General features: G+C 41.2%; 1 protein-coding gene across 4 annotated transcripts in view; it reads left to right on the forward strand.

Moving 5' to 3' along the window:
• Window positions 1-10,074: 10,074 nt before the first annotated feature.
• begain (brain-enriched guanylate kinase-associated) overlaps window positions 10,075-22,539 on the forward strand; it is a 28,926-nt gene continuing 16,461 nt past the window's right edge. The window contains exons 1-2 of one of the 4 annotated variants that reach the window (XM_078090008.1): window positions 10,075-11,854; window positions 15,366-15,397. In XM_078090008.1, the coding sequence (XP_077946134.1) occupies window positions 10,193-11,854; window positions 15,366-15,397 (1,694 nt within the window). In that variant the 5' untranslated portion in view covers window positions 10,075-10,192. Of the gene's footprint in view, window positions 11,855-15,365; window positions 15,398-15,544; window positions 15,709-22,539 lie in introns of those variants that run through there. The other 3 variants (XM_040199214.2, XM_040199212.2, XM_040199213.2) reach the window with 3 other exon arrangements.

Raw genomic sequence — 22,539 nt, forward strand, 5'->3', positions numbered from 1 at the left:
GCAAACAGAAGAGAAAAGAAAGAGCAAAACAGACTGTGATTAGGTGCAGACCTGAGGAAAAGGAGAGACATTATCAATATGTCATCTACCATTGAGAGACAAATCACAGGTAATGTTGTATTGAGTTTCACATTTTGCGGCTCATTTGATGCACTTCATTGGTCACAATCAAGTTATTTAGACTCAATGCAGGTTTACTCAACGCCCTGTAAATAGATTCCACCACAACGTAACTGTGTTGAAAGTTGTGTAGTTTTGTGTTTAAAATAACATTTAAACAACTTCTCATATGTGTTCAGCTTCAATGCTGCTGGGAATGAATTGTTGCTTTTAAAATCATATTTTTCCAGTTGGAAGATGATCGGAACATCTCAAGACTTGTTCAATGAACCTTTACATACTGTACATACTCTAATACTAATACTCTAACACTAATATGTTACTGCCAAACGTAAGTAATGGGTTTAAATGCAATGCAGAAATAAAAAATGTAGTTGTCTGAAGCTGCATTTAAGTATTTGCTGTCAATGCTTTGTTCACGTGGCACAATAATGTAATGTTATGACTTTGTTTGAGGCTTTTAACTAACTAATAACTAACAGTTATTCACGTATATGCGTGATGGCCTGTCTTTAAATCAGCATATGCATTTCTGGCAGCCTTTTAAGTTCTCCATTTTGACACCACATGGATGTTCTCTGCAGACCAAGACGAACAGCTAACAAGATAATCTGTGAGAGTCCTCAGGCGATGGCGATTCTTCCAAGCAGTAGAAAGGATTGCAAGATAACTGTAGCTTATTGCAGAATCCAAAGGGCATTTTGACTACTGCTGTTCCCTCCACTTTACTCACTGATATAAAAACATGACGGAAATTTATTGCAACGGAAACTGCAATTGCATGCAAACATAGAGATCCTTAAGTTTAAATAACAGCTCCTTGTTCAGGCACACAACACCACGATGCCCTGTTCTTCATCACATAGCTCTGGTGATCTACGTTGAATAGATGGTACATCTGCTTTGTACATCAGTATTTACACAGCTTCCCTGGAGGGTTTGGGGTTTTAAGCTGACACCAGCGCCTCTTCACTTAGAGAGATAACATGCCGCTGCCTTCCTAAAGATAAAGACCGGCCGGCTCCCACTTGGTAACGTCCTTGCTTGAAGCCTTGATGCATGACTTGTACGTGTTTCAACTCTGCTTCTACTTGCAAGTATTTGAGGAAATGTCCTGTTTAATGATTTTACAACCGGTGTCGAGTAAAAAATAAAAATAAAAAATAGGCCCTTTGAGCCGGATTTTTCTAGCACCACACATTTAGCATTTGAATTGCCAAGTACACGCTGGGACAGGATTCAATAAGGCATCAATAACTGATGCAGCAGGGTGGGTGCAGGTACATGGATGTTGAACCACCTGCAGGAGCTTCCACAGCAAATAGAGGAGGAGTCTGCAGCTGAAAAAAAGAGAGCGGATCTCAATCCAACCATCTGAAAGAAAAGTCCCCAACTCCACATGGGGGAAGAAGAAGAGAACTGCACAGCGCGAATCAAGCAGGAGTATAACAACGGGGCTGCAAGGTATGAGTCAGAAAAACAACAAGTCTCTGACCAAAATGCGTTGAAAGTAAAGTGCAGATGAGCTACAGATCGAGCACCGGAATCGAAAACCAACGAAGATGCCAAACTCCTCCACAGCGAGGCTGGAAACAAAGAGGGGCAGAAAGGAGCCAAACAGGAGGAGGACATGAAGAACGACCTGTGGGGGACATGTGTCTTCAAATAAAGAAGAAAAGGAGGGGCTCGTGGTTTCCCAGAGCGTTAGTGCAATCCTAAAGAACTGCATGAGAAGGCGATGAAGAGAAAAAAAAGAAAATCCGGAGAAGACCGAGATAAGTGATGTGTTATTGACAGAAAACCGGAGGTGGCTGCCGGCTGGTAATCTCCACCCTCCCTCCACCCCCACCCTCTGAGAAACAACTGACTTCTCATGTAATGAAATGTTTGAGGAATAGTCTAAATAACATGAGTATTATTTAACCAGAGCAAAATGTGTGAAAAAGTTTTTGTTTCAAAACTCATTAAATAATAAATCAAGTGACTATGGTATAAGCACATTTATTTATACATTACAATTTGAAGATAAGTGAAAAGCTACTGTGAAAAAGAGAACATCATATATCAAATAAAGATACTGTGAATGCGATAATAGCTTCACTTCAGGTTTAAGATAATACTTAAAAATACTAAAAGAAGTACTTGCCTTACTGATGCAGTTGTGTACTTTTGCCATAAAGCCGTAAACTGCCTCTGAAAAAGGACCTTACATCCTGCAAGTGGAATTTCTGCTGCAGACTAATTCATCCGCTCAGTACTGGTTCTGCATGTTTGGGGGTTGTAACCGGAATGCAGAGTGGAAGACAATTCACCTCTTAATTTCTCTCAACAGGTCCGTGAGTGACAGCAGTCAACTGGCCTCTCCAGACACCCACCTACAAAAAAGAATTGATTTTCCCAACGTTTGTCGCGTGTCCGTTGCGCTCACTGTTCCCAGCTGAAAGAGAAACCTGCCGAGTATTTGCAGATACTCTACCGAGGCTCCTTCTGTTAAGACCCTGTCGAGGAGGGAAGGCCGGCAGCCTCCGTGCGCCTTCCAGACGCTCAGGGCCGTGGTCCAACCCAGGTGAACCCGCTTGCCCGTTTAACAGCGCTTTTTCTGGTTCAAACATCAAAGCTCCCAATCCAGCAGAGAGCTTTCATCGTCCAGTCGGAGAGGCTTGAGTGCGGCGATGCAAACCTTTTAATCCTTTGAACCTATGCAGTTCACTGGGTTCACCTGCCGACCCGGTGGATATTTGCCGTCGTTCCAATGGCTTCGGCTTCCAATGCATGTCAAGTTGTAAAAAAATCAATGAGACATCAGCCATCATTTGCATCTTTGTTCTTGTTGTATTTAAACTGAAAGTTGTTGAGAATTATTGAATGGTTTGCAATGCAATTTGGTACAAACATTTAATGTTTTTTTAGGAAATCATTTTGGTTATTCCCATGACTAACTCTTGTTATAATTGGATTCTATATATTTTCTTCTACGGGGATATTGACCTTATACGGGCAACTCCCACATTTATATTTATAATTCTAAATATGTCTACAATTACATATGAATCGCTGAGTTCGTCAAACTGTTTCACCATCAGCATAGAGAGTGAAGGAAAGAGTAGAGCTGAGAGTTCTTCTTACAAAAAAATCAGTCAACATAACAAGATGCATTAAATATTTAAAGTTCAGCAGATATTCCAGGAGACCTTTGCTATTTTTAAGACGTATAAACCACAACAATTTACAACACAATCAACTGAAAGGAAAATTGAAGCTGCCCCTCTCAATTAATGTCACGTTTCAACAGTTTTTTATAGTACAGCTGTCATATTATGACATGCAATTTCTATAAAATGCTGATCAAGATAATTAAACACCATCACTTTAAATTTTTTTGAAGCCTGACGTTTTATGCCGGGTGTCTTTTTTATGAATATGAAGTTATAAGTTGTTTTAAATGATTATTATATAATTGTATTAATGTGTGTAGAGCCATTCATTTGTTTTACTTTATTATACCAGGAAAACATTTCACCACATCCACACATTTTGCAAATATCAATAATAACATATCAAACGTAACTTTAAGCATAATACACACAAGACATTATTCATTCACAAGATGATTGCCTGAATTCTCAAAATACTGTCATACGTGTATTCTCCCCGTTATTCTCCCTCTATAGATGGTCCCATAATCTGCACCGTTACAATCTACCAATTTAACTAAAGTAAATCCCTGTAAGCACAGTGACAATGCAGCATGTTCCTCCTAATTGGTCCCTCTGTGACTGCCCACCAGTCGTCCTGCTATGTATTCACCGATACAGACTCTGCTGTAGCCATGGTAACTGAGAGTTGCATTGATACCCCAATGTTATTGGAGCGAACATACAGTACATCAATAACAAGCTTCCAGATCACTCGGTTTCTCTCTCTGTGTGTATCTGCAACCCATACTCTCATTTTTCTTTCTCGTCCTCTTCTTTTGTTTTAACATAAAAGCGTATTCACACTGTAGCGTGTTCAGGATATCAACCCCTTTTCATTGCTTTAAAAAAAGTCAAAACTGTGCAATAGCATGAAACAATAATACTTTCACCCACCTTTTCAGTTAAATGTTTTGTACCATCTTCTCCTAGCACAAAAAATTAATTCAAATGAATTAAAACCCTGCAATGGCTCATAACACAGCAGCAATGCCCACATTGACAATCAGGAAAACAGCATTTTAATATCCCCCCCCCCAATTAAACAGTTATAGTAACAGTAATAGTAAAACTATCTATTTTGAAGAGTGGGCTTTATATTGAAAGCCTGATCAAATAGAATGCATGATGTTATTCGATAATGGCTGAAGGATATCATTTTTTGGAATGAATGGGGTTCAATTTGACTATTTCTGTCCATAAGAGTGTTTGCTTTTTGGCTTCGCAGTTTGTGAGGTTGAAAAATAAATCTCATTCTTGCCAAATGTGTATGCCACATGCATTAACGCAATCATTGGCAAAAAAATGATTGAAAAAAATTGAAATGTCCCTAGTGATTAATATGGGTTAAGGAGTTGACTTAATCTCTGCATGTTGCTCTGACTGAGGAGCTGAAGGTCACTGCTGAGAGAAATCCTCTAAAGCCGAAGCATGATGAGACCCGGCTCACTCCAGCACCGAGGTGATTAGGTTACTGCACTTAAGGAAAAGATAATAAGGTATGCATACCAATGTACAGGTGCTCATAATGATATGCAAATGGTTGCCATCTGTGGAATTCAAAGAAGAAAGAACAAACTAGCAATCAGGGAATATGTTGATTTGTGTTTGACTAACTTTGTTAAAATACCACAGTTCATCCTGGTTCATAATACCTGTGCTATTTATTGACACGCAGCTCAACCACCAGCTCAGGTGTTTGTTCATATCAACAATTAGCTGTTGTTTGATCCACTGTCAGGGGGAGTAATAACAAAATAATTGAAATCAACTACAAGGAATATTCTTTTCTTTCAACTGACTGACTGACCTCAGTTACCTCACTTTTTTCTTCCCTGCTGAAGTACGTGCGCCACAAAATTGAATAGCAGGTACATTTACTGAGTTACATTCACTGTACTGTACATGTGGATCTGTGATTTAAAAGGAACTCTTGACTCAGAATACACCTATTTGTTCGTAGAAAACAGTGACGGAACATTCTTTAAGGACTGTTGATCTCTATCAGACTGTTGGAACGTTTGGATTGCATTGCTTGTTGCTTTTGGTCGTTGTGCATAAACCATCTGAAAGGTCTTCATTGAACAATTATTTTGCTCCGCATAATTTGTCCGACCTTTTATGAGACCCTGATGCACCTCAGCGCTTGTGGAGACTAATCAAAACATCCTTAATCTCAACCCTCAACATTTGCATTCAGCCTGAACGGCGTGGCTTGGTCTTAGGTCTTCAGATTCTTGTCACATCGTTGTCATTTACATCTACCCCACACTTAAATTCATCACGTGAAAGTGCCGCCTACGATTTCATTATCAATATTCATGAATCCTGTTCAGACATATAAAGGAAATATTAGCAGCTGTACAAGACGGCAGAAAACACTGATGGCAGCTGCCTTTTCTTAATTTTCCACATTTATATCTCCATCTTCTCTTGGGTTACACTACTCCACATGATTACGTTATTACATGTCTATACATTGAATCCACACGTTGTATCGTATTCATACACTTTCACACAAGAAGACTGTTTATCACATGTTTTACATCTGTATTGTGTCACATTCCACCAAATCTGCAGCAGATATATCACACACAAACAGGTGAGTACTCTGCACATCTGACTTGTACCGTAACGTCTTTGTATAAACATTGTTTTGAATGTGTAAGTCATCTCAGTCTGTTTGCTCACCAATACGAGTCAAGAAAGTACTACGGAGTCCCATTTGACAGCATATAAAAGACATACTGCAACCATGATAATTAAAACACCAACTAACTCATTTTCCATGACGACTGTGATTTGGAGCCGACTTAGTCTGACTATAAAACATAGCTGATGAACTAAAAAAGGGATGATTACACGAACGTAAAAGATGCATTTAAACACAAGATGGATGAAATAGACAATGCACATCTGTGGTGCATCTGGGCATCCACAACTAGTCCTTCAATACACGTTTCAAGCTATTAAAACATCAAACTGTGCACCAGCAAAGCAATGTGTACCAGCGCAGAGAACAAAGTTGTCCTCCCCCCATGTGTGTTGTGACCTCCTTGTTTGTTTACTTGGTCATGTGCTCATAAAGGATGTTCACGCACGTCAGCTTGCACCACTGGTTAGCTCACCACTGCTGGTCTGCACTGCTCTCTCATTCGGCTGGCAGTGATGCCGTTGCCCGTACGTTCAGCAGCATTAAAAGCAAGACCCTGGTCTGGAACTGTTCATGTTTCTAAGCATCTCACTGACCTCCAAAAGCCTGATTTTTTCCCCAATAAAAATTTCAGGCATCTGATGCATGAGTTTTTTCACCAAACGGTTTCGCAGCCATCAGATTTTTTCTGTGTCAGCATGGGGTGGGAGGTAATCGATTCCTCTCAATGAAATATGCAGCAGAGAAAAGTGTATCTAATGTATGTTGTTTTACTTTGCACGACCACTGGAGAGCACTGTTGCATACACAAACAGTCGGTGTGTGTGACTTCATTGAGCATGTACACATACAAGTGGGTGTAAAATTTGGTGTGTTTCCAATAAATCATATCATGACCTTTTGCCTAACCTCGTACCCAAAAGCTTTCAGTGTACAGCAGTGCAATTTGTTTCAATTGCTGCCTCTTACTGCCTTTTTCTGCGTTAAATGTAAAAGATGCGCCACCACATGGCTCCGCTTGACATTGAAATGAAAAATATTGCTTGTCAGACTGGCTCTCAGACTCCGTATTCTTGGTCAGACAGTGCTGCTGACATTTTCTTTAAGGGTGTGTTGTATTGCCGTGGCATTTAGAGGGCGAGCTATGTGAATCTTTCTGGCACACAGTTTTGAAAAAAAAAAAGAGGATAAATCCAAATACTGTTTCTGTGACAAAATACAATTTGACCGTTTGGGGGGAAAAAAGTGGATCTGTTATTTTATTTTAGTTATAAATACATCATTAGGGTACTTACGAAAATGGTTCAAATTCCATTAAAGTCAAATGACTGTTGCCTGTTTTTTTTCAGCAGACATTGGGGTAAATTTTCTCATGCTTCATTGAGTCGGACTTGGGAGTATTAATGCACACAGCAGAAGAGAGTCAAAAATGCATTTAAAAATATACATTGCAAATAGATTCTTTTATTCCTGAAGATTTGACTGTTAACCACCCTGAAAGCAGTTTGTTTACCTTTCAAACATTTTGATTCATGGTACTGAAGTGAACAAGGTTAAAATACATAAACCAAATGCTAAGCAGCGTAGGTACTAAACGATCTGTGAATCCAAAGTGTTACAAAGATGTCAACGCATATCTCTGAAGAGCTCATCAGGCAAAGGCATGAAGGGATGCAATGAGGCATCTGATCTTGTTGTGGAGGCTTTGGGGAATCAGATCGAGGATATGATGAATCAGCAGAGATCTTATTAGCGAAACCAGTGTGCATTATTCAGGGCTAGAGGTGGAAGGAGGGGGGGATGTTACAGACGCTCCATCTGATTAGGTAATCATTATCCTACTGATTTAGCGACCGGAGATTCTCTTCAATGATGGATGTTAAATGTCGAAAAAAAATATAAAATACGAAAACTCCAAATTTTTGTTTGATAATAGAGTGGTAAAGATTAACTAATGAAACAACAACAAACAACAATATTAGTATCAGTATGAGCCTTGGTAACACTGGCTCAGCTAAAACCTGCTGCAGAAGTTATTGTTTCTGTAGCTGTAAAGATCAGCTGGGCCAGGATGGAAAACAGAGGAGCTGCTCTTCAAGTTGGTGATGGATGAGTACGTCTTGGCTAATAAACAAAATGTAATGAAAGCTGCTTACGGTAGAATTTCTAATTTGATTAGTTGGAGGCAAGTAGAGCCCCAAAGAGAACACAGTCATAGTAACAGAATTGGACTTGACTTATCTTATATCTATTTCGCAACTTCATTTCGTACCACTCAGTTATCCAACAGGAAAAATGTTTATATATTTCAACAACTTTTAACAACAAGGTTTAAGGTCTCAAGGTTTAGGGGTAAAAGATTAACTGAGGTAGGAATTGGAAAGATGAGATCTGCCGCACAATGTTTTAGTGGGAGCTTTAACAGATATAAAGTAGATAGATATGGTGGTGTTTTTACTTCCTATAAGTGCTAAACATTAATAAAACAGTATTGCTGAAGCGCATCAAAATAAAAAAAAAACAGACAGATCCCCTCAATCTGTGACCTTTCTGACTCTGTGTCCCCATGCAGCTAATTGCATTGTTGGTGAGAAGGTGAATCATTAATACACCCTGATGGGAAGATCAGCGTTCAAATCCAATCTATTAAAAGCATGCTCACGTTAGTTGTCAATACTAAATATGTATATCGCTCTAAAACTTGTCTTAAGGCGGAACATTAATTGTAGTAATTCCATTATTCATTTACTCATTCAGTTTTCTGTGGGAGATGATTGGATGTTTTGACTGACTGTACTGCCATATGTTTCCAGTGACAAAGCATAAAGCCTGTCATCATCAGAGCACCTCTGATGATGTACTACTTTGTAAAAATGTGCTGCAGGTTTACTTTGGTCTTCCCGGGCCAGAGCTCGCTGGCTCTCTCTCTCCATCATCCCTCTGCTTTCACACACTCCTGTTTTAGAGTCGGGATGTAGGTGTAGGGATTTTTATCAGTGGTTCGACAATCTGCAATTTAGTTAGAGAGTGATATGGCAAAGGTAAACATTCAAAATAGTTTTGAATGCAAAACAGTACCGCTTTAACCTGACAGTCTAAAACCAAATTACATCCCGGCCCCCTTTAAAATAGTGGTAACAGAATAGCCATTTTGTCACAATAACTGTCTGAATTTATAAGTGTTTAATACTGAACAAGTTTAAGTTACTCTAACAATTAATTGCACGTAACTAAAATATGTTTTACCTTCACTGGTATTAAAATATTAAGTATCAACCTCAAGCATGAATTTAAAAGGTTGGAATGTGACGCGGGACTTTCCATCAAGAGTCTATTTATAGAGGCACGGTTTCACCTTTGTGCCAACAATGCAATTAGCTGCTGGAGTTACGTAAGACTGAAGAACTGCTTAGGATGCTATCGATGTTCCACTGATAAAACGCCCATATGGTCGCACTGTGAATGTTGAGAGTCAGAAACGCCAAAGATTCTGGGGATTTGTCCTTTTGTTCCCATACTGGTTTTGATTTTCTTCTGTCCTTTTCATTCGTCCATTTTCAGTATATACCCAAATTCTCCTATCAGTTCATAGGACTCTGCACTAAATCGAGTTACGCTGTCGTTTAAATTAAGAGTCTCTCCAATTACGCAGATGCAAAAGACTTGGATGAATAATATCAAGTGTGTCTTGAGGAACAAATTAAACTTATTTAGCATACTCCTGTCAGTTCATCTCTTCACCTTAACATAATGAACTCAACAACAAACCACTACAAATACCATGTGTAACCAATCAATCTGGAGCCAATTTGCTTGCCCACAAAGCGGATTGCACGTGGTAACTGTGGTCAATATCCCTGACCTGGATATCCAGCTGCTTTCCAACACCACGCTTGTCAATACACAAATTCATTACAGATGATGCCTATAAGCAAAGCACTGATGATGCAGCTGCTAATCCATAATGTTATTTAAAAAGGGAAAAAAGAGAATTGACAGTGTCTGTTTCTAAATGTTAATGAAAGTAGGTTGGTTCACATCCAAATGATTATCCGGCGCAAACCTCTTTGGGATCTCATTGTGTGCTGAGCTTGGGCAGGAAAAGTGTGTCACATTGTAGCCGCCTGCGTGCGTGTTGGTGGCCTCGGCACCGAGGACAGACAATTGAAATTGGGCAAATCCAAAGGACAGAAAACTATTGGGAAACTGTTGTACTGAGCCTGACATGGTTCACTTGTGTGTGACCATTTCAGACGATGGTGTCAGGCTCGAGTCGGTACAGAAAGGATCACCAAAGACTACGCGAGGCGGGAAAGCGCTTGAAATGGCTACACTGCGGCGCCAACCAAGAGCCAGAGCGGCAGGAACTCGGCAGGACCGCGGCTCCTGCTCTTCCACCGCGTCTTGCCCTGTCTTCTCTGAACCGTACAGTGACCATGAAGAAGACCCACCGCTACGCCGCCAATCTTCTCCTTTGATACTGAAGGGTTCTCTTTCAAGTTTACACAGTTCTATCAGTTCAGACCCCGAAGGTCCCCCTCCTAGCCTCCAGGGATCATTGCCATGTCTCCAAGAATCTCTGGCCAGCTTCCGGGGCTCTTTATCCAGCCTGAGGGGATCGATGTCTCGCTTGACGAGGAGGTCGCTTGGAAGCCTGGACAACTCAAGCCCCAGCCTACATAGTGGCAATGGCAGCTCCAGCGATGATGACGGCAGTTGGGACACTAATAGCTGGAGCTCAGGTGCAACCTGCCTGCAACGGATTCCTGTCAAGCAAGATAGCACCGAGGCGTCAGGGGGAAAGTCTTACACCACTGAGCATGTGGCTGCTAGTGCCACGGGAGAGCCTGAGATCATTTACCAAAATCTTATCTTCTCACATTCTGCTGGCGAAACTGAAAGTAAAGGAGATGGTGAGAGAACTTCCACGGAGCTAAGAAAAGACGCGGGGACCCAAAATGCGTCCCCCGCCAGCCCGGGCGAGAATGCTCCCACATTGTCGTCACATCGGCATGACAGGCGGAAGTTCTCGCAATTTCTGAACGAGGTGACATGTAGGGTGTTGAAATCCAACGGCGGCCTTTCTCAACAACAGTCCACACCTCGACACTGCCACTCGTCCCCTCTGCCTTCAACCCCATCTCACCCATCACTAACAACAACGCTGCATTCGACCCTAACTATCCCACCGCCACCACCACCAACACCACCAACAAACGTGTGGTACAGCCCAACCAGCTCAAACCTCCAGACCATCAAGGAGTATAATTCCAAAGACATTAACAGCTCCATCCACCAATGGAGCCAGACATTACCCAGCTGTAAGATCCTGGAACCCGGGGACGTGCTGAGCAAAGTGAAAAGGGAAAGGGCCGTGTACCCAGAGCACGACCTGGAGCCATGTACAAAGATCCAGGCGGCCTCCACCGGGAGACTTTATCTGGAGACAGACATTGACAGTGTGAGGCGACTTGATGAACTGGCCGCTAATGGCCTCCTGGGGAAAGAGAGGAACGGAAAAGCAATGGAAAAGGATGTGGAGAGAGGGACGGGGAGGGAAAACAGGACTCCTTGGGAGATAAATGGGTGCTCGGGGATGGAACGAGGGAAGGAGAAGAGAAAAGAGAGCCCCTGGGAGAGAGACGGAGGAATAGAGAAAGAGAAGGGGAAAGATGGAGGTAGAGAGAGGCCTTGCTGGGAGAAAGGCAGGTGGATGGAAAGAGGAAGGGAGAAGGAGAAGAAAAGTCTATTTACCGGCAATGAGCTGCCTCCTCCTCAATTAACTTCGAGTGGACGGAATAACCGCTGCCCTGTCTTCAGCTGGCCAGAGGGCTTTCCCAGAATGTCATACAGATCTACTTCACTGCCCAGACCTGTTAATATCACTGTGAGTAGCAGTACATTTAAGGGATTGTTTCAACTTTTTCACAAAACTCTATTAGATGTTGATGCGATGTTGATTGGATGCTTCACACTCCAATACAATTCTGAGTAGTTATCAACAAGTAGTTATCATTATATTGTAATAATTGCAAAACGTGTTTTTTTCCTTCAACAAAACTGAAAAGCAGATGGTGACTTGAAAGTTTGGTTAAACCTTCTAAGATATTGGTATTGGATGTTAGAAGGTTACAGAAAACCCTGTTAAAAAGGTCTTGGTAGAAATGCTTACTGTGAATATCTGTCTCTGTTCAACCAACTCAACCGTTTCTGTTCGCTAATTTATTTTTCTCAACACCTCAGTTGGCAATAGAAGGATGTAAACAAGCATCTGCTACCGTCACTTATTGGCGTGCATTAAGCTGCCTAATGATGCATTTAGCTTGATAGAGGATGTTTGTGCCCAAGAACATAAAGTCTTAAACCCGATTCTTTGGTCCTGTGAACCAGCACCTGAGTTGGATTAACATATATTGTATCATCATACTAAAGAATACAGTAAAAAAACAGATGCTTTTAAAGCTACAAATTGTATTGTCAGATTTTCAGAGCAAAAAAACTGCTAGAAATTTGAAAGTTTAAGCATCTAAATCAAATGTCATTTGAACTACATTTTTAATTTCAACACACATGGTCAAGATGATGACTGCAGATATAACAATACATTTTGTGATAATCATATACAATTAATATAATTATATATATTAATGGAAACGGGAAGCAAAATGAATATGATTACTCAAACCTCTGATGATTTCACTCTGATGAAGTGTATTGCATCACATTCCCCCTTGATGGAATGGATGAAGTGTTTAATCGTTGAGACTTATTACAAGTGAGTCGATAATGCTTGATGTTATGTTTAATTGTGTATGACACATCAGACTTGACACGCAACAACATTTGCAAACACGATTATTCTTTAAAGTTACATTTATAATGTTCATGCACAGGAACGTATTCAGAGGAGTGCTCTGGTGATGTTGATTCTCAATTCATTAGCATCTGTCTCCCCTCCAAACATCCAATAAAAAGACAGCAAAGGGAAGGTATCGGTCAATTTGCACTCAACATTAAAAATACATCCACTTATTTACTGCATATTTACTCAGAGCCCAGAGGAAAAGAAAGAAGATGGGTGAGGTTTCAAAAATGTTTTACTATCCTGCCTGGCTGCATAGCGTGAAGGTAGCTAATACATTAATAATTCAAACCCTGTCCTCCCTCTTTTATTGTGATTTTGAGCCTCAGGCTCAGAAATAACGCTCAGTTCTACGGCCTCTCACGACCTGCTACACTGCTGTACCATTACTTTGTTGTTAACTGGGTGGACAAAGGTGCATGTTTTGGATGTAGCTTGCTGATTACATTTTTTTTCTGTGAAGGGCAGCTCCCTAGCAACGGTTCTGCCACTGAGTGGGTGTATACGCATTGAAAGGAATATATTTGCCATCAAGAGAGAGAAAACGGCTGCACACAGTTAGTGACCTGGACAGAGAAGGAAGGGAAAAAGGAGTTTGTTCTCTGATCTCATTTTGCATGTGCAAGCGAGGTTGAAAAATATGTTTGCCTTGTATGTGATCACATTAGAGTGTACACGATTTGCATTCTTAGACAGGCAACTGTGGCTCAGTGCAGATCAACGGTTCGATTCCCGGCTCAGCCAGGCCAAGTTGACTAAGACTACGGTGTGTGAATAGCATGAATGTTAATGGTAGCTCCTGTCATACAAATGGTTGTAACCGGGGGGGGTTGCGCTACATGTTGGCGTCAAAGCCATGTGTTGGAACACCATGAGCAGCAGTAGCAGTGCGGGGTGGCGCTCATAGCTAGATAGTAGCTACACAGAGGGACATACACCCAGGAATCAGCATGCACTAACAAGCTCGTACAAACAGCCTGGCTGTGTAAACAAAACAAAGAAAATTGGATATTCTGTGTGTGTTGGACAACACGTGTCTGTCCGCTTGTCTTATTGGAGCGTCCATAACCATTAGTGGTGTAAAATAACAATCACCAGCCTTTCGTGATTGTGGCCACACTTTTTTAGTATGGTACCTGTAATGCATTGCAACAGCAAAGTAAAGACTCACATGTAAAAGAAAATCCTGAATGAATTTACATCCATAGCTGCAGCTTCAGATTATCATTCAGTGACGCCTTCCAGGAATTTCGATCCTCTCTCTCTCTCTCTCTCTCTCTCTCTCCCCTCAGGCTTGCCCTCCCCGCACGGAGGGATGCTGGGATGGACAGAGGGGATTACTGAGCGTTGTCTCATTCAATAGCTGTATGAGTCATCCTGCTGTATAACTCACACTGTTTGTAACATCCTACACAACATCGCAAACATGTGCTCACAAATACACACACTGCACTTTCACAACTCGTATGTTGAATATGTGTAACAATGATAATACCTCACTGAATCCTCTGCTATGAATCCTAAAAACTGCACACAGGTTGGCCGACCCACCTGCACACAAACAAACGCTCTGGAGCCCCAACAACACACAGTATCTGATATCCGGAGATCTCAAGTACATTTTAGCAGTGTGGTTTAACAGTAGAGTACAAATATAACATATTTTCTCTTTGTTCTGGGCTGCTCATACATGCTACAACAGGTCAACTCCGGTCTAGGGGATGCATGGAGTAATTGGTTCTGCTCCAAGGAATTCAGCCGAAATGGAAGTGTGAATAGTGAATGCTCTTGTCAAATCCGTGACATGCATAATTCATGTATACAAACAAATGTGTGCAAACAAGGAGCTGTTCTCACAATTATCTCTAAAAGAGGATACACTTATGAGGACTTGGAGGATAATGGAGTTGACATTTCACATGTTGTAAGTCTTAAATTAAGAGTTTTTGCCGTACACATTTCAAAATATTTGTGTTTTTCATTTATTTGGGGTTAAGAGATGACCGTTGACTGAATCCAGGCTAACTGTTTCTCCTTTTCTATTGTTTATGCTAAGCTAACAGGCTTTTCGGGGGTAGCTTTATAATCAAGTAAAAAGATGAGAGAGGTCTAAAATGATAACTCATTATTTTCAAATTGACTTACATCAGTTATTCAGGCTGGTTTGCCTTCCTACTTTTCCTCCCACAACTTTCCATTTTCTATCATCTATATGTTTTTCTCACTGTATGTAAGACTGCTTATATTCCTAAGGCACTTTCCTTTCATTTCTGCAGCACACAGCATTTTTCTTTTGCACTGTTAATCTTTCATTTCTTGGTCTATATGTCTCCCTCCTCCTTCTGTCACTTAATGCTCTCAGTACTAATATATGTGTATATAGGAGAGTGAGAAGATCTATTTGTTTGCAGCTCTGAGAGCTCGTTATAGACCAGATAAGAGTGACTCCTCAGCATGTAATGGCAGCAGTGACGCCAGATAAATCTGCTTGAAAAATAAATCTAATCATGTACCCTCTCTTCTTTCTACCTACCAGGAACTTGATGGAAAGATGCAGCATGATACAAGGTCAGCCACTTTCACTTTTACCTCGTCGCCTACCAGTAGTGACACCACCACCACCACCACACCTCTTTCTCCTTCTTCTTGTTCTTTCCATCACTACAAAACCCCTCCTCTTCCCATACACCTCCTCCTGCTCCATTCAATGCTCAGCGCTCTCTCTCTCTCCCTCTCTGCCTCTCTGCCTACCAGCCTGTCTCCAGTCAGAATTAGAGGGGCTTTTTTCTAAATGCATGCCGCTCTGAGGGGACGAACAGGAACATGAATATTGTGATCTCATCTGAAGAAAATGAAGCAAAAAGCATGTAGACGGTAAGGTGAGGAGGAGCAGAAGCGCATGCCCGGTTCTCTTTACAGCTCTAAGACATGTACGTGCAGTTGATTTGTCACACTTGTAGAAAATAATGGTTGTGAGAAGTAGCTGTGCCATTCTGTCCATGTGTTTCATAGTCTGAGGGCTTTCACAGAAGGGATGGGTTCACTGCTGGGATTTCAACAGTGCAGCATGTTTTTTGAGAATATGAGTACATGTTGCGCAGTGTGTTTGAGTAAACTGAAGCTTTTTGTCAAAGTAATCGCTGCAGCATTAGAACTGAGGCTACTGAAGACGGTTTGGTTGAAGTAAATCTGTATTTGTTTTTGCTCAGTGGTTTCAGCTGTCATTTGTATTGTATTGGCGTGAGAATAATGGGGCGCCAAATGTTTTCACAGCCCTCAATTAACATATTCATTCACCAGTCATGATGATACCATAGAGAGGCAATTATGCTTGAACAAGAGCATCATGAGAGAAAAAGTTGTTCTCATTAAACCAAACTCCTCACCCTGTATAGATCAAGAGAAGGGGAATCCTGTTATATTTTACTAAATCAATTGGATTCCAAAATATTGCATGGAGTGAATCATAAGGTCTTCCTCCACATGTTGCCTTTAGGTGTCTTTATAATCTGCATCTTAGCATAGCTTGATCACAACATCCATAAGTCAATTGCTTACCCCTCCAGCAAGTGCGGAAACAGGGATTTGTGGAGATTATCCCAGCTCCCTGTTACATAATTAAAGCAAACTGAGGGAAACTTCAGGTGTTTGAAACCAGTTCAGACTTATTCTGCAAAAGGAAGAGCTTGTATGATCTTGTGCAAAAATAAAACTAAAAGAAAATTGGAAAATGAGTGCTTAGCGTTTTATAACGTTTTTTATTTTTGCACTATGATGGGATGAAATTAATGCAGTACTTCAACGACGGCGGTACTTCTTTCTGCCTTGCCTGGGAGATTACTATAATGTATACTATTCCTTTCTTTAGGCGATCAGTGTTCTCCTAACATGGTGGTTTGTTGCTCTCTTATCTTGTTACAGTCAGACAATAAAAAAGTACTTAAAACGCCCTTCGATAACTGCTTCTGGAAAAAGTCACATCTCTTAAAGTTTATCTTTGCAAGACAAAATAATTATCTCTGTTCAAGTGTCAAAGAATTTTGCTGCACTTCTAAAAGCCGAAGGGTAGTGGAAGTCTCTTTGTTTACATACAGGAGCACGGACTATAGCTGCTGAGTTCAGCGTTGGATAAACCGGGAACAGAAAGGCGATTAAAAGATGTAAAACAGCCAGATCATTATAATGCATTGAGGAAAAAAAAGTTAGGAATTCACTTGACTTGCTGTGAGTTTTAATTAGGTCTCTACAAATGTTTCAAACAACCCTCATCAGATGTATCTACCCATGATCCTTTTTGCCTACTGGGCCTTTCTCAGACTTTAAGGAATATAGATAAGAGTGTTTTTTATTTGTTCATCCCTCTCGTATTTCCCCTTAGCTACATACATATCATCCATATGCAGAAAGGCTCCCTCCAGGTTTGCCCGGGGTAATTTACCACCTCCCCACTCCCTCATTCTTCTGTCTAATTATTTCAGAGACGATGAGATCAGAGATTTATGCTGGAGTAATTTGTGAAGGTGGACTAAGGTAGCATCTGGAAATGGTTGATGAGAGATCTGCCTTGAACGGTACCCCAAGGTATTCTCTGTATCCTCTGATTCAGTCACGTGCCTGAGTCTTAGCCTGAGACTCCTTTCTCTCTAACGCTTCGCCACCTCACCACCTTCCTCACTCTCTGGCCTATTGGAGATACGCCTGTCTGTCCTAGAGCATTTATGTCAAAACCAACAGGACACGGTCAGTGGAGCAACGCAGCAAAGCCTCTGGGTCGTCCATACAGTGAACATAAAGTCAAAAGGAAGATCTGTGTTTTAATGTCATGTACAACACACAAAGGATAGAGCTCTTTAATAGATGGGTTTAAACCTCGCTGTCTCCACACAGGCTATTTTAGCTCTGAATAATTCTTCTTTCTTTGTTCTCGTAGCTCATTAATGCATTCGCTTCAGTCCCGATCCCTCTCGTTCAGGGTCATGGTTCAAACAGTGCTCCTCCTACACCAACAATCTTATTTTTCCTTTGGCCTCTGTTGTGTGAGTTGGGATGCAATAAAACATGCAGTTTCTCTAAACGAAGCAAAAGACCAAACATTGCACTTTCACAAGCTACACGGCGAAAAAACTATCGCAACCACTACACCTCAATAGATACTTGATTGGCCCCTGAAGGGTTGTGCATGCAGCTGTATGTGTCCCCTGGCAGCCTCCTGCAGTGCATGGTGGAATTGCAGATGTCCATAATGGGCTGTGATGAAGAAAAAAAATAAGCCTTTAAGGTGGAAAAAATGCGAAGACAGCACAGAGTACTCCGCGCTCTGCAGTGCTGTAAGCTGTGGAGTGGCAAGGTCCTATAAATTGCACTCTCTGAATTTACATTGAGAAGTTGCGTTTAGTTGTTTATTCCGTCCTCTGTAACATTTTGTTGCCGTAAAAAGCTTCTCATTGCAGATAGACAAGAGTATGACGTAAGTTAATTTGCTGTTTTGCAGCACTGAACAATCAATCACATAATAACTTACATGCGAGAGGAGTTGCTTGTAGTAATAATAATAATAACTCTGATCACTGCCTGACCTGCTGCCGCTCCCGACAGCACTTCAGAGATCTTTAGTGTCCTTCAGCTCACTGTTTTGCTTCGCTTTTGTCTGTTTGATCCGTCTCGCCGCTCCCATCGTCAGTGGACGAACGCTCTGAAGACACACTGTACATTTCCTCCCCCAAGGACGCAAACAACATACAGGCAGCTTGTGAACATAGTGGAGTCATTATCAGCTGAAGGCACACATATTTCTGTGGGTGATTTGTAGACTAAAAATAGAGCCAAAAGTACAGCCTATATTGGACGAGGAGCAACACGTTGGAATTAGTGTTACTCTGTTCCTGCCAAATGTGTTGATAGGAAGTTGTTTTCCTTGACAATAAGGGATACATATTTCGTATGATAGGTGACTTAAAAGATAAATCTATAAGTCTATGGTTGTGTCAATCTTAGACATAATGGAAGACAATTATAGAATAGAATCTACTAATTTAGTTTACTGGCACATTTGATGTCACTCAGCCTAAAGACACTGATGAAAATGGTATTCACTCAATTATTGGGGACTGAAATAGAAAATACTAATCTGAAGATTTAATTTTCTCCTGCAATTTTTTTTATCTTGAGGATGGTGTATTTTGTTGTTACATTAAACAATAAGGTGTTTATATATATTGTGCATTGAGCCTCCTGGTAAATGACAGTATGTGTGAGTGATGGTGGACAAAGTCTAAGATGTGCGGCTTCCACGTCCTCAATTTGTCAAACAGTCAAACTAGTTTTGATCAGCAAAACAGACACACCGCATTAAGACGTGGTAAAGCCCCCCCTGCTGCGGACCCCTGATGGGGTGAGATATTTATCGGGAATGTTATAAATTATTGCCAACGAATTGTCAGATGTGATTGAACGCTGTTTCCTCTGAAGCTCGTTACATGTGCGCACACAGACGCTTCTACTCAACGCGAATGAAACTTCATAGGGACTGACGTGCTTTTAAAAGGGCCAAAGTCACACGGGGAAGCTGGAGGGAGTCCCAGCGCAGCGCGGGAAACCACGCTTTATTATTTAATTCATCCCCAGGAGCATTTTTGTGTTGGTAAACAGGATTATGGGCACACTGCCCTATAGAGTGAAGTCCAACTTAGTTGCCGTGTGGTTCTGACCCGTGCTGTATAACGTGGTCAGGTCCGATGCGGTCTGTTTTTGCACATCTTGCACATCTGTTTTTGTACCTCATTTACACCCTCGTCACAACGGCGGTTAATCAAAGCAAATGTAATCAACAACAGATGATTTGATAAAACTGCAAATGAAAAGTGATGCCTGATACTTCAGGCAGTTTAAGAAGTTGGAACACTTTAAAATCTGTATTAATTTCAAGGCCAACAACTTCTTCCATCTGCACACTGTGCGTTAAGTCTCTGTTGGTAATAGCTACAGGAGGGAGAGACTGCACAGGGATTGCTCCTCAGTTGCAGCTCGTCTTCGGGCAGTAAACTGTTGACGTGTCTTCTTCATTGCTCTGGTGACTTAATCCACAGAGCGTTTTTCTGGCTGCTGGTAGTGGAGCGTACACGAGGGACTGTTGTATTTCTGGAGTCATGCATCAGGAAGAGTACACAACTCAAGTAAAGCCTCAACTGTGGTAGATCATGCAAAGGAAAAGAAAAAGTTAAATAATGTTGCCAATTATTACTACTTGGTAGGTCTCTTTTGACTTGGAGGCGGTGTGAGATTTACGCAGCATTTCAGATGAATGTTGAGGTTTGTTGAAGCTCTGATCTTATCTGTGCAGTATTCTTACCTCATTACTACATTAATTTAATTTTAAAAGGGATTGTTATGGGAAGTTAATGGCATAAAGTGGCCTAAAATAAGCTAAGAAATTTCGCCGGTTTGACAATTCCACCCCCAATGGTCAACTGATTAGTGTCACGGCGGGGTGGCGAAAGCAGAACTCAATCGCAGATTTCCAAACAAAAGTACTTTAATCAAAAGCCGACAGGGATCCAGAACTCAAACAGGGCGACGACATTCAATGACGCGACAAGAGACACACATTGCTTAAATACACTGGGAAGGTGCAGGTGATTGGACACTGGTGGAAACAATCAGGGACACGGCAGACAATCACAGGGGAAGACAGGAAGTGAAGCTAAACCAGGAACACAAGAGGCAGGAAACTATAAAATAAAACAGGAAACAAACACACACCTTGATTAGTCTTAACCGCTAAAAAGCCCCAAAAAACCTTTTGTTAAACTGGAGAGAACAAAACAAATGAATGAGATACCATGTTAATTTGTAACATCTATCTTTGAAATGCCTGCGGTTTAACTATTGAAGATGATATTGGGTGACACGGAAATGGGAGTGAAATGGTCGGGAAGTGTCAGCAATACAGAAATTACATTACATTATGATTTAAAGATGAAGCCTATTATAAAAAGGTTAATGAATAGTTATCTTCAAAAAGTGGACCCCCCCCCAAAAAAAAGGTTTGGAGAAACGCTACTTTGAACTGGAAAGTGACTTCTTACCGTTTACAGTTGTCATGGTGACCGTGTCTCTGTGAGCTGCTCACTTAACAGCAGAGTTCAGTGGGGACGCCACAGAAGCCATTAAAGTTGAATGTCCTCACTTGGTCATTGTCAACAGTGTAAGTGGTGGGCAGCGGATGCTTCGCTCTCCTCCTGCAGCTCACTCCTGGTAAATCAACCCGCGGGCACCATCAGTGGCTCCACATTGTAGATCCCAGATGGAGGCTTGCTGGTTGTGACCTTTAGCGGGTTCCATATCAGGTTTTCTTTTGTTTTGTTGAACTGGAGTTACTAGACAGTGGGACCATGAGAAAATAAAACTATACATACAGAGTAGCAGGTGGAAACCGCCTGGTGTAGGTTGTTGTTATCCCTGCATTGTGCATTGTCTGATGTTCATAACACGGTGCAACACAATGAGGCCATTTTTCCAGTAGACATGGTATACTTGTGTTTACATGCACACTGTAAAAGCAACGAGGGGACACTGCATAGAGGACAGTGTGCTTGATTTACATATTTGTTGCTATTTTGAGTGTCTCTGACAGTGAAGAAGCAGCAGTGAGGCTAACGCGAGGTTCTCTGAGGATTTAGATTTATTCTGTTCATGTTGTGTTTATCTTAAACTTGAGATCTGCTGTTTACGGAGGAGGTGATAAGATATAGAGAAGGTGTGTGGCCTTGGCTGTACAAGTGAGAATGGGCTGCGAGCAACCACACTTCTTTCTCTTTCCCTATGTGACTTACACAACGGCTGCTGCCACCATATGAACATTGTTTCCACAAGCTGCCATCGTTTCCTGAGCCACTGTTAGAGGGAGATTAAAAATAATAAGTGGCTGCTCCATTAGATATTGTGGGATGTAACAAGAGATTTGTTCTCCTTTGTTGTTGAACTGCTACAGTGACTAGCAAGATATGCTGATGGTCTCTATTTATACATTTTGGCTCACCCAGCTTTTTAAGAACAGGCGCTGAAAATATATGCACTTATACTTATTATATATTTTTGGTGATAAACAGTTTGACAAGCATTTCTCCCTGAATTATTCTTTATTGTTTGTATTTAAAATATTAACATTCACATTAATCACATTAATTTGTATTAATATTCACTTTAAACGTTGCTATAGAAAAAGCCTTAGGGTTTTTGCACAAATTTAACAAAGGGCCCCTCAGAGTGTTGATCCTGAGCCTACTCTGATATAATCTGGGACCTGCTTCCACGCACAGAAAATACTACACCGTGGTTGTGCTAGTTGTGAATGGACCTTCAATGTAACCTGACTAAACGGAATGCAATCGACTTATGAATCCCTCTTTGGAAGTAATGCCTGATTAGGTCGCTGCAGTGAATTAGTCAGCCTAACGTGCTCGTGTTTGAAGCTTACAAGGGAGCAGATAGGAACAGTATTCGATCCATTTCCTTAACTTTCTCATTTGTATTTTTGGCTTTGGAAAGGCTAAAAATCCCATATCCCTTACTACTGCTCGCTACTGGCTGCATAAACATACAGAGGAATCTAGAGCTTTGCAGGCCATAATGGCGAGTAGACTTGTTTTTCTCTTAATCGATTTGACATTTTCAGGTGCAATTATTTGACATTTTATGATTTGTAACAACAT

Source organism: Gasterosteus aculeatus, chromosome 15 (assembly GCF_964276395.1).
Source record: "Gasterosteus aculeatus chromosome 15, fGasAcu3.hap1.1, whole genome shotgun sequence".
NCBI lineage: Eukaryota > Metazoa > Chordata > Actinopteri > Perciformes > Gasterosteidae > Gasterosteus > Gasterosteus aculeatus.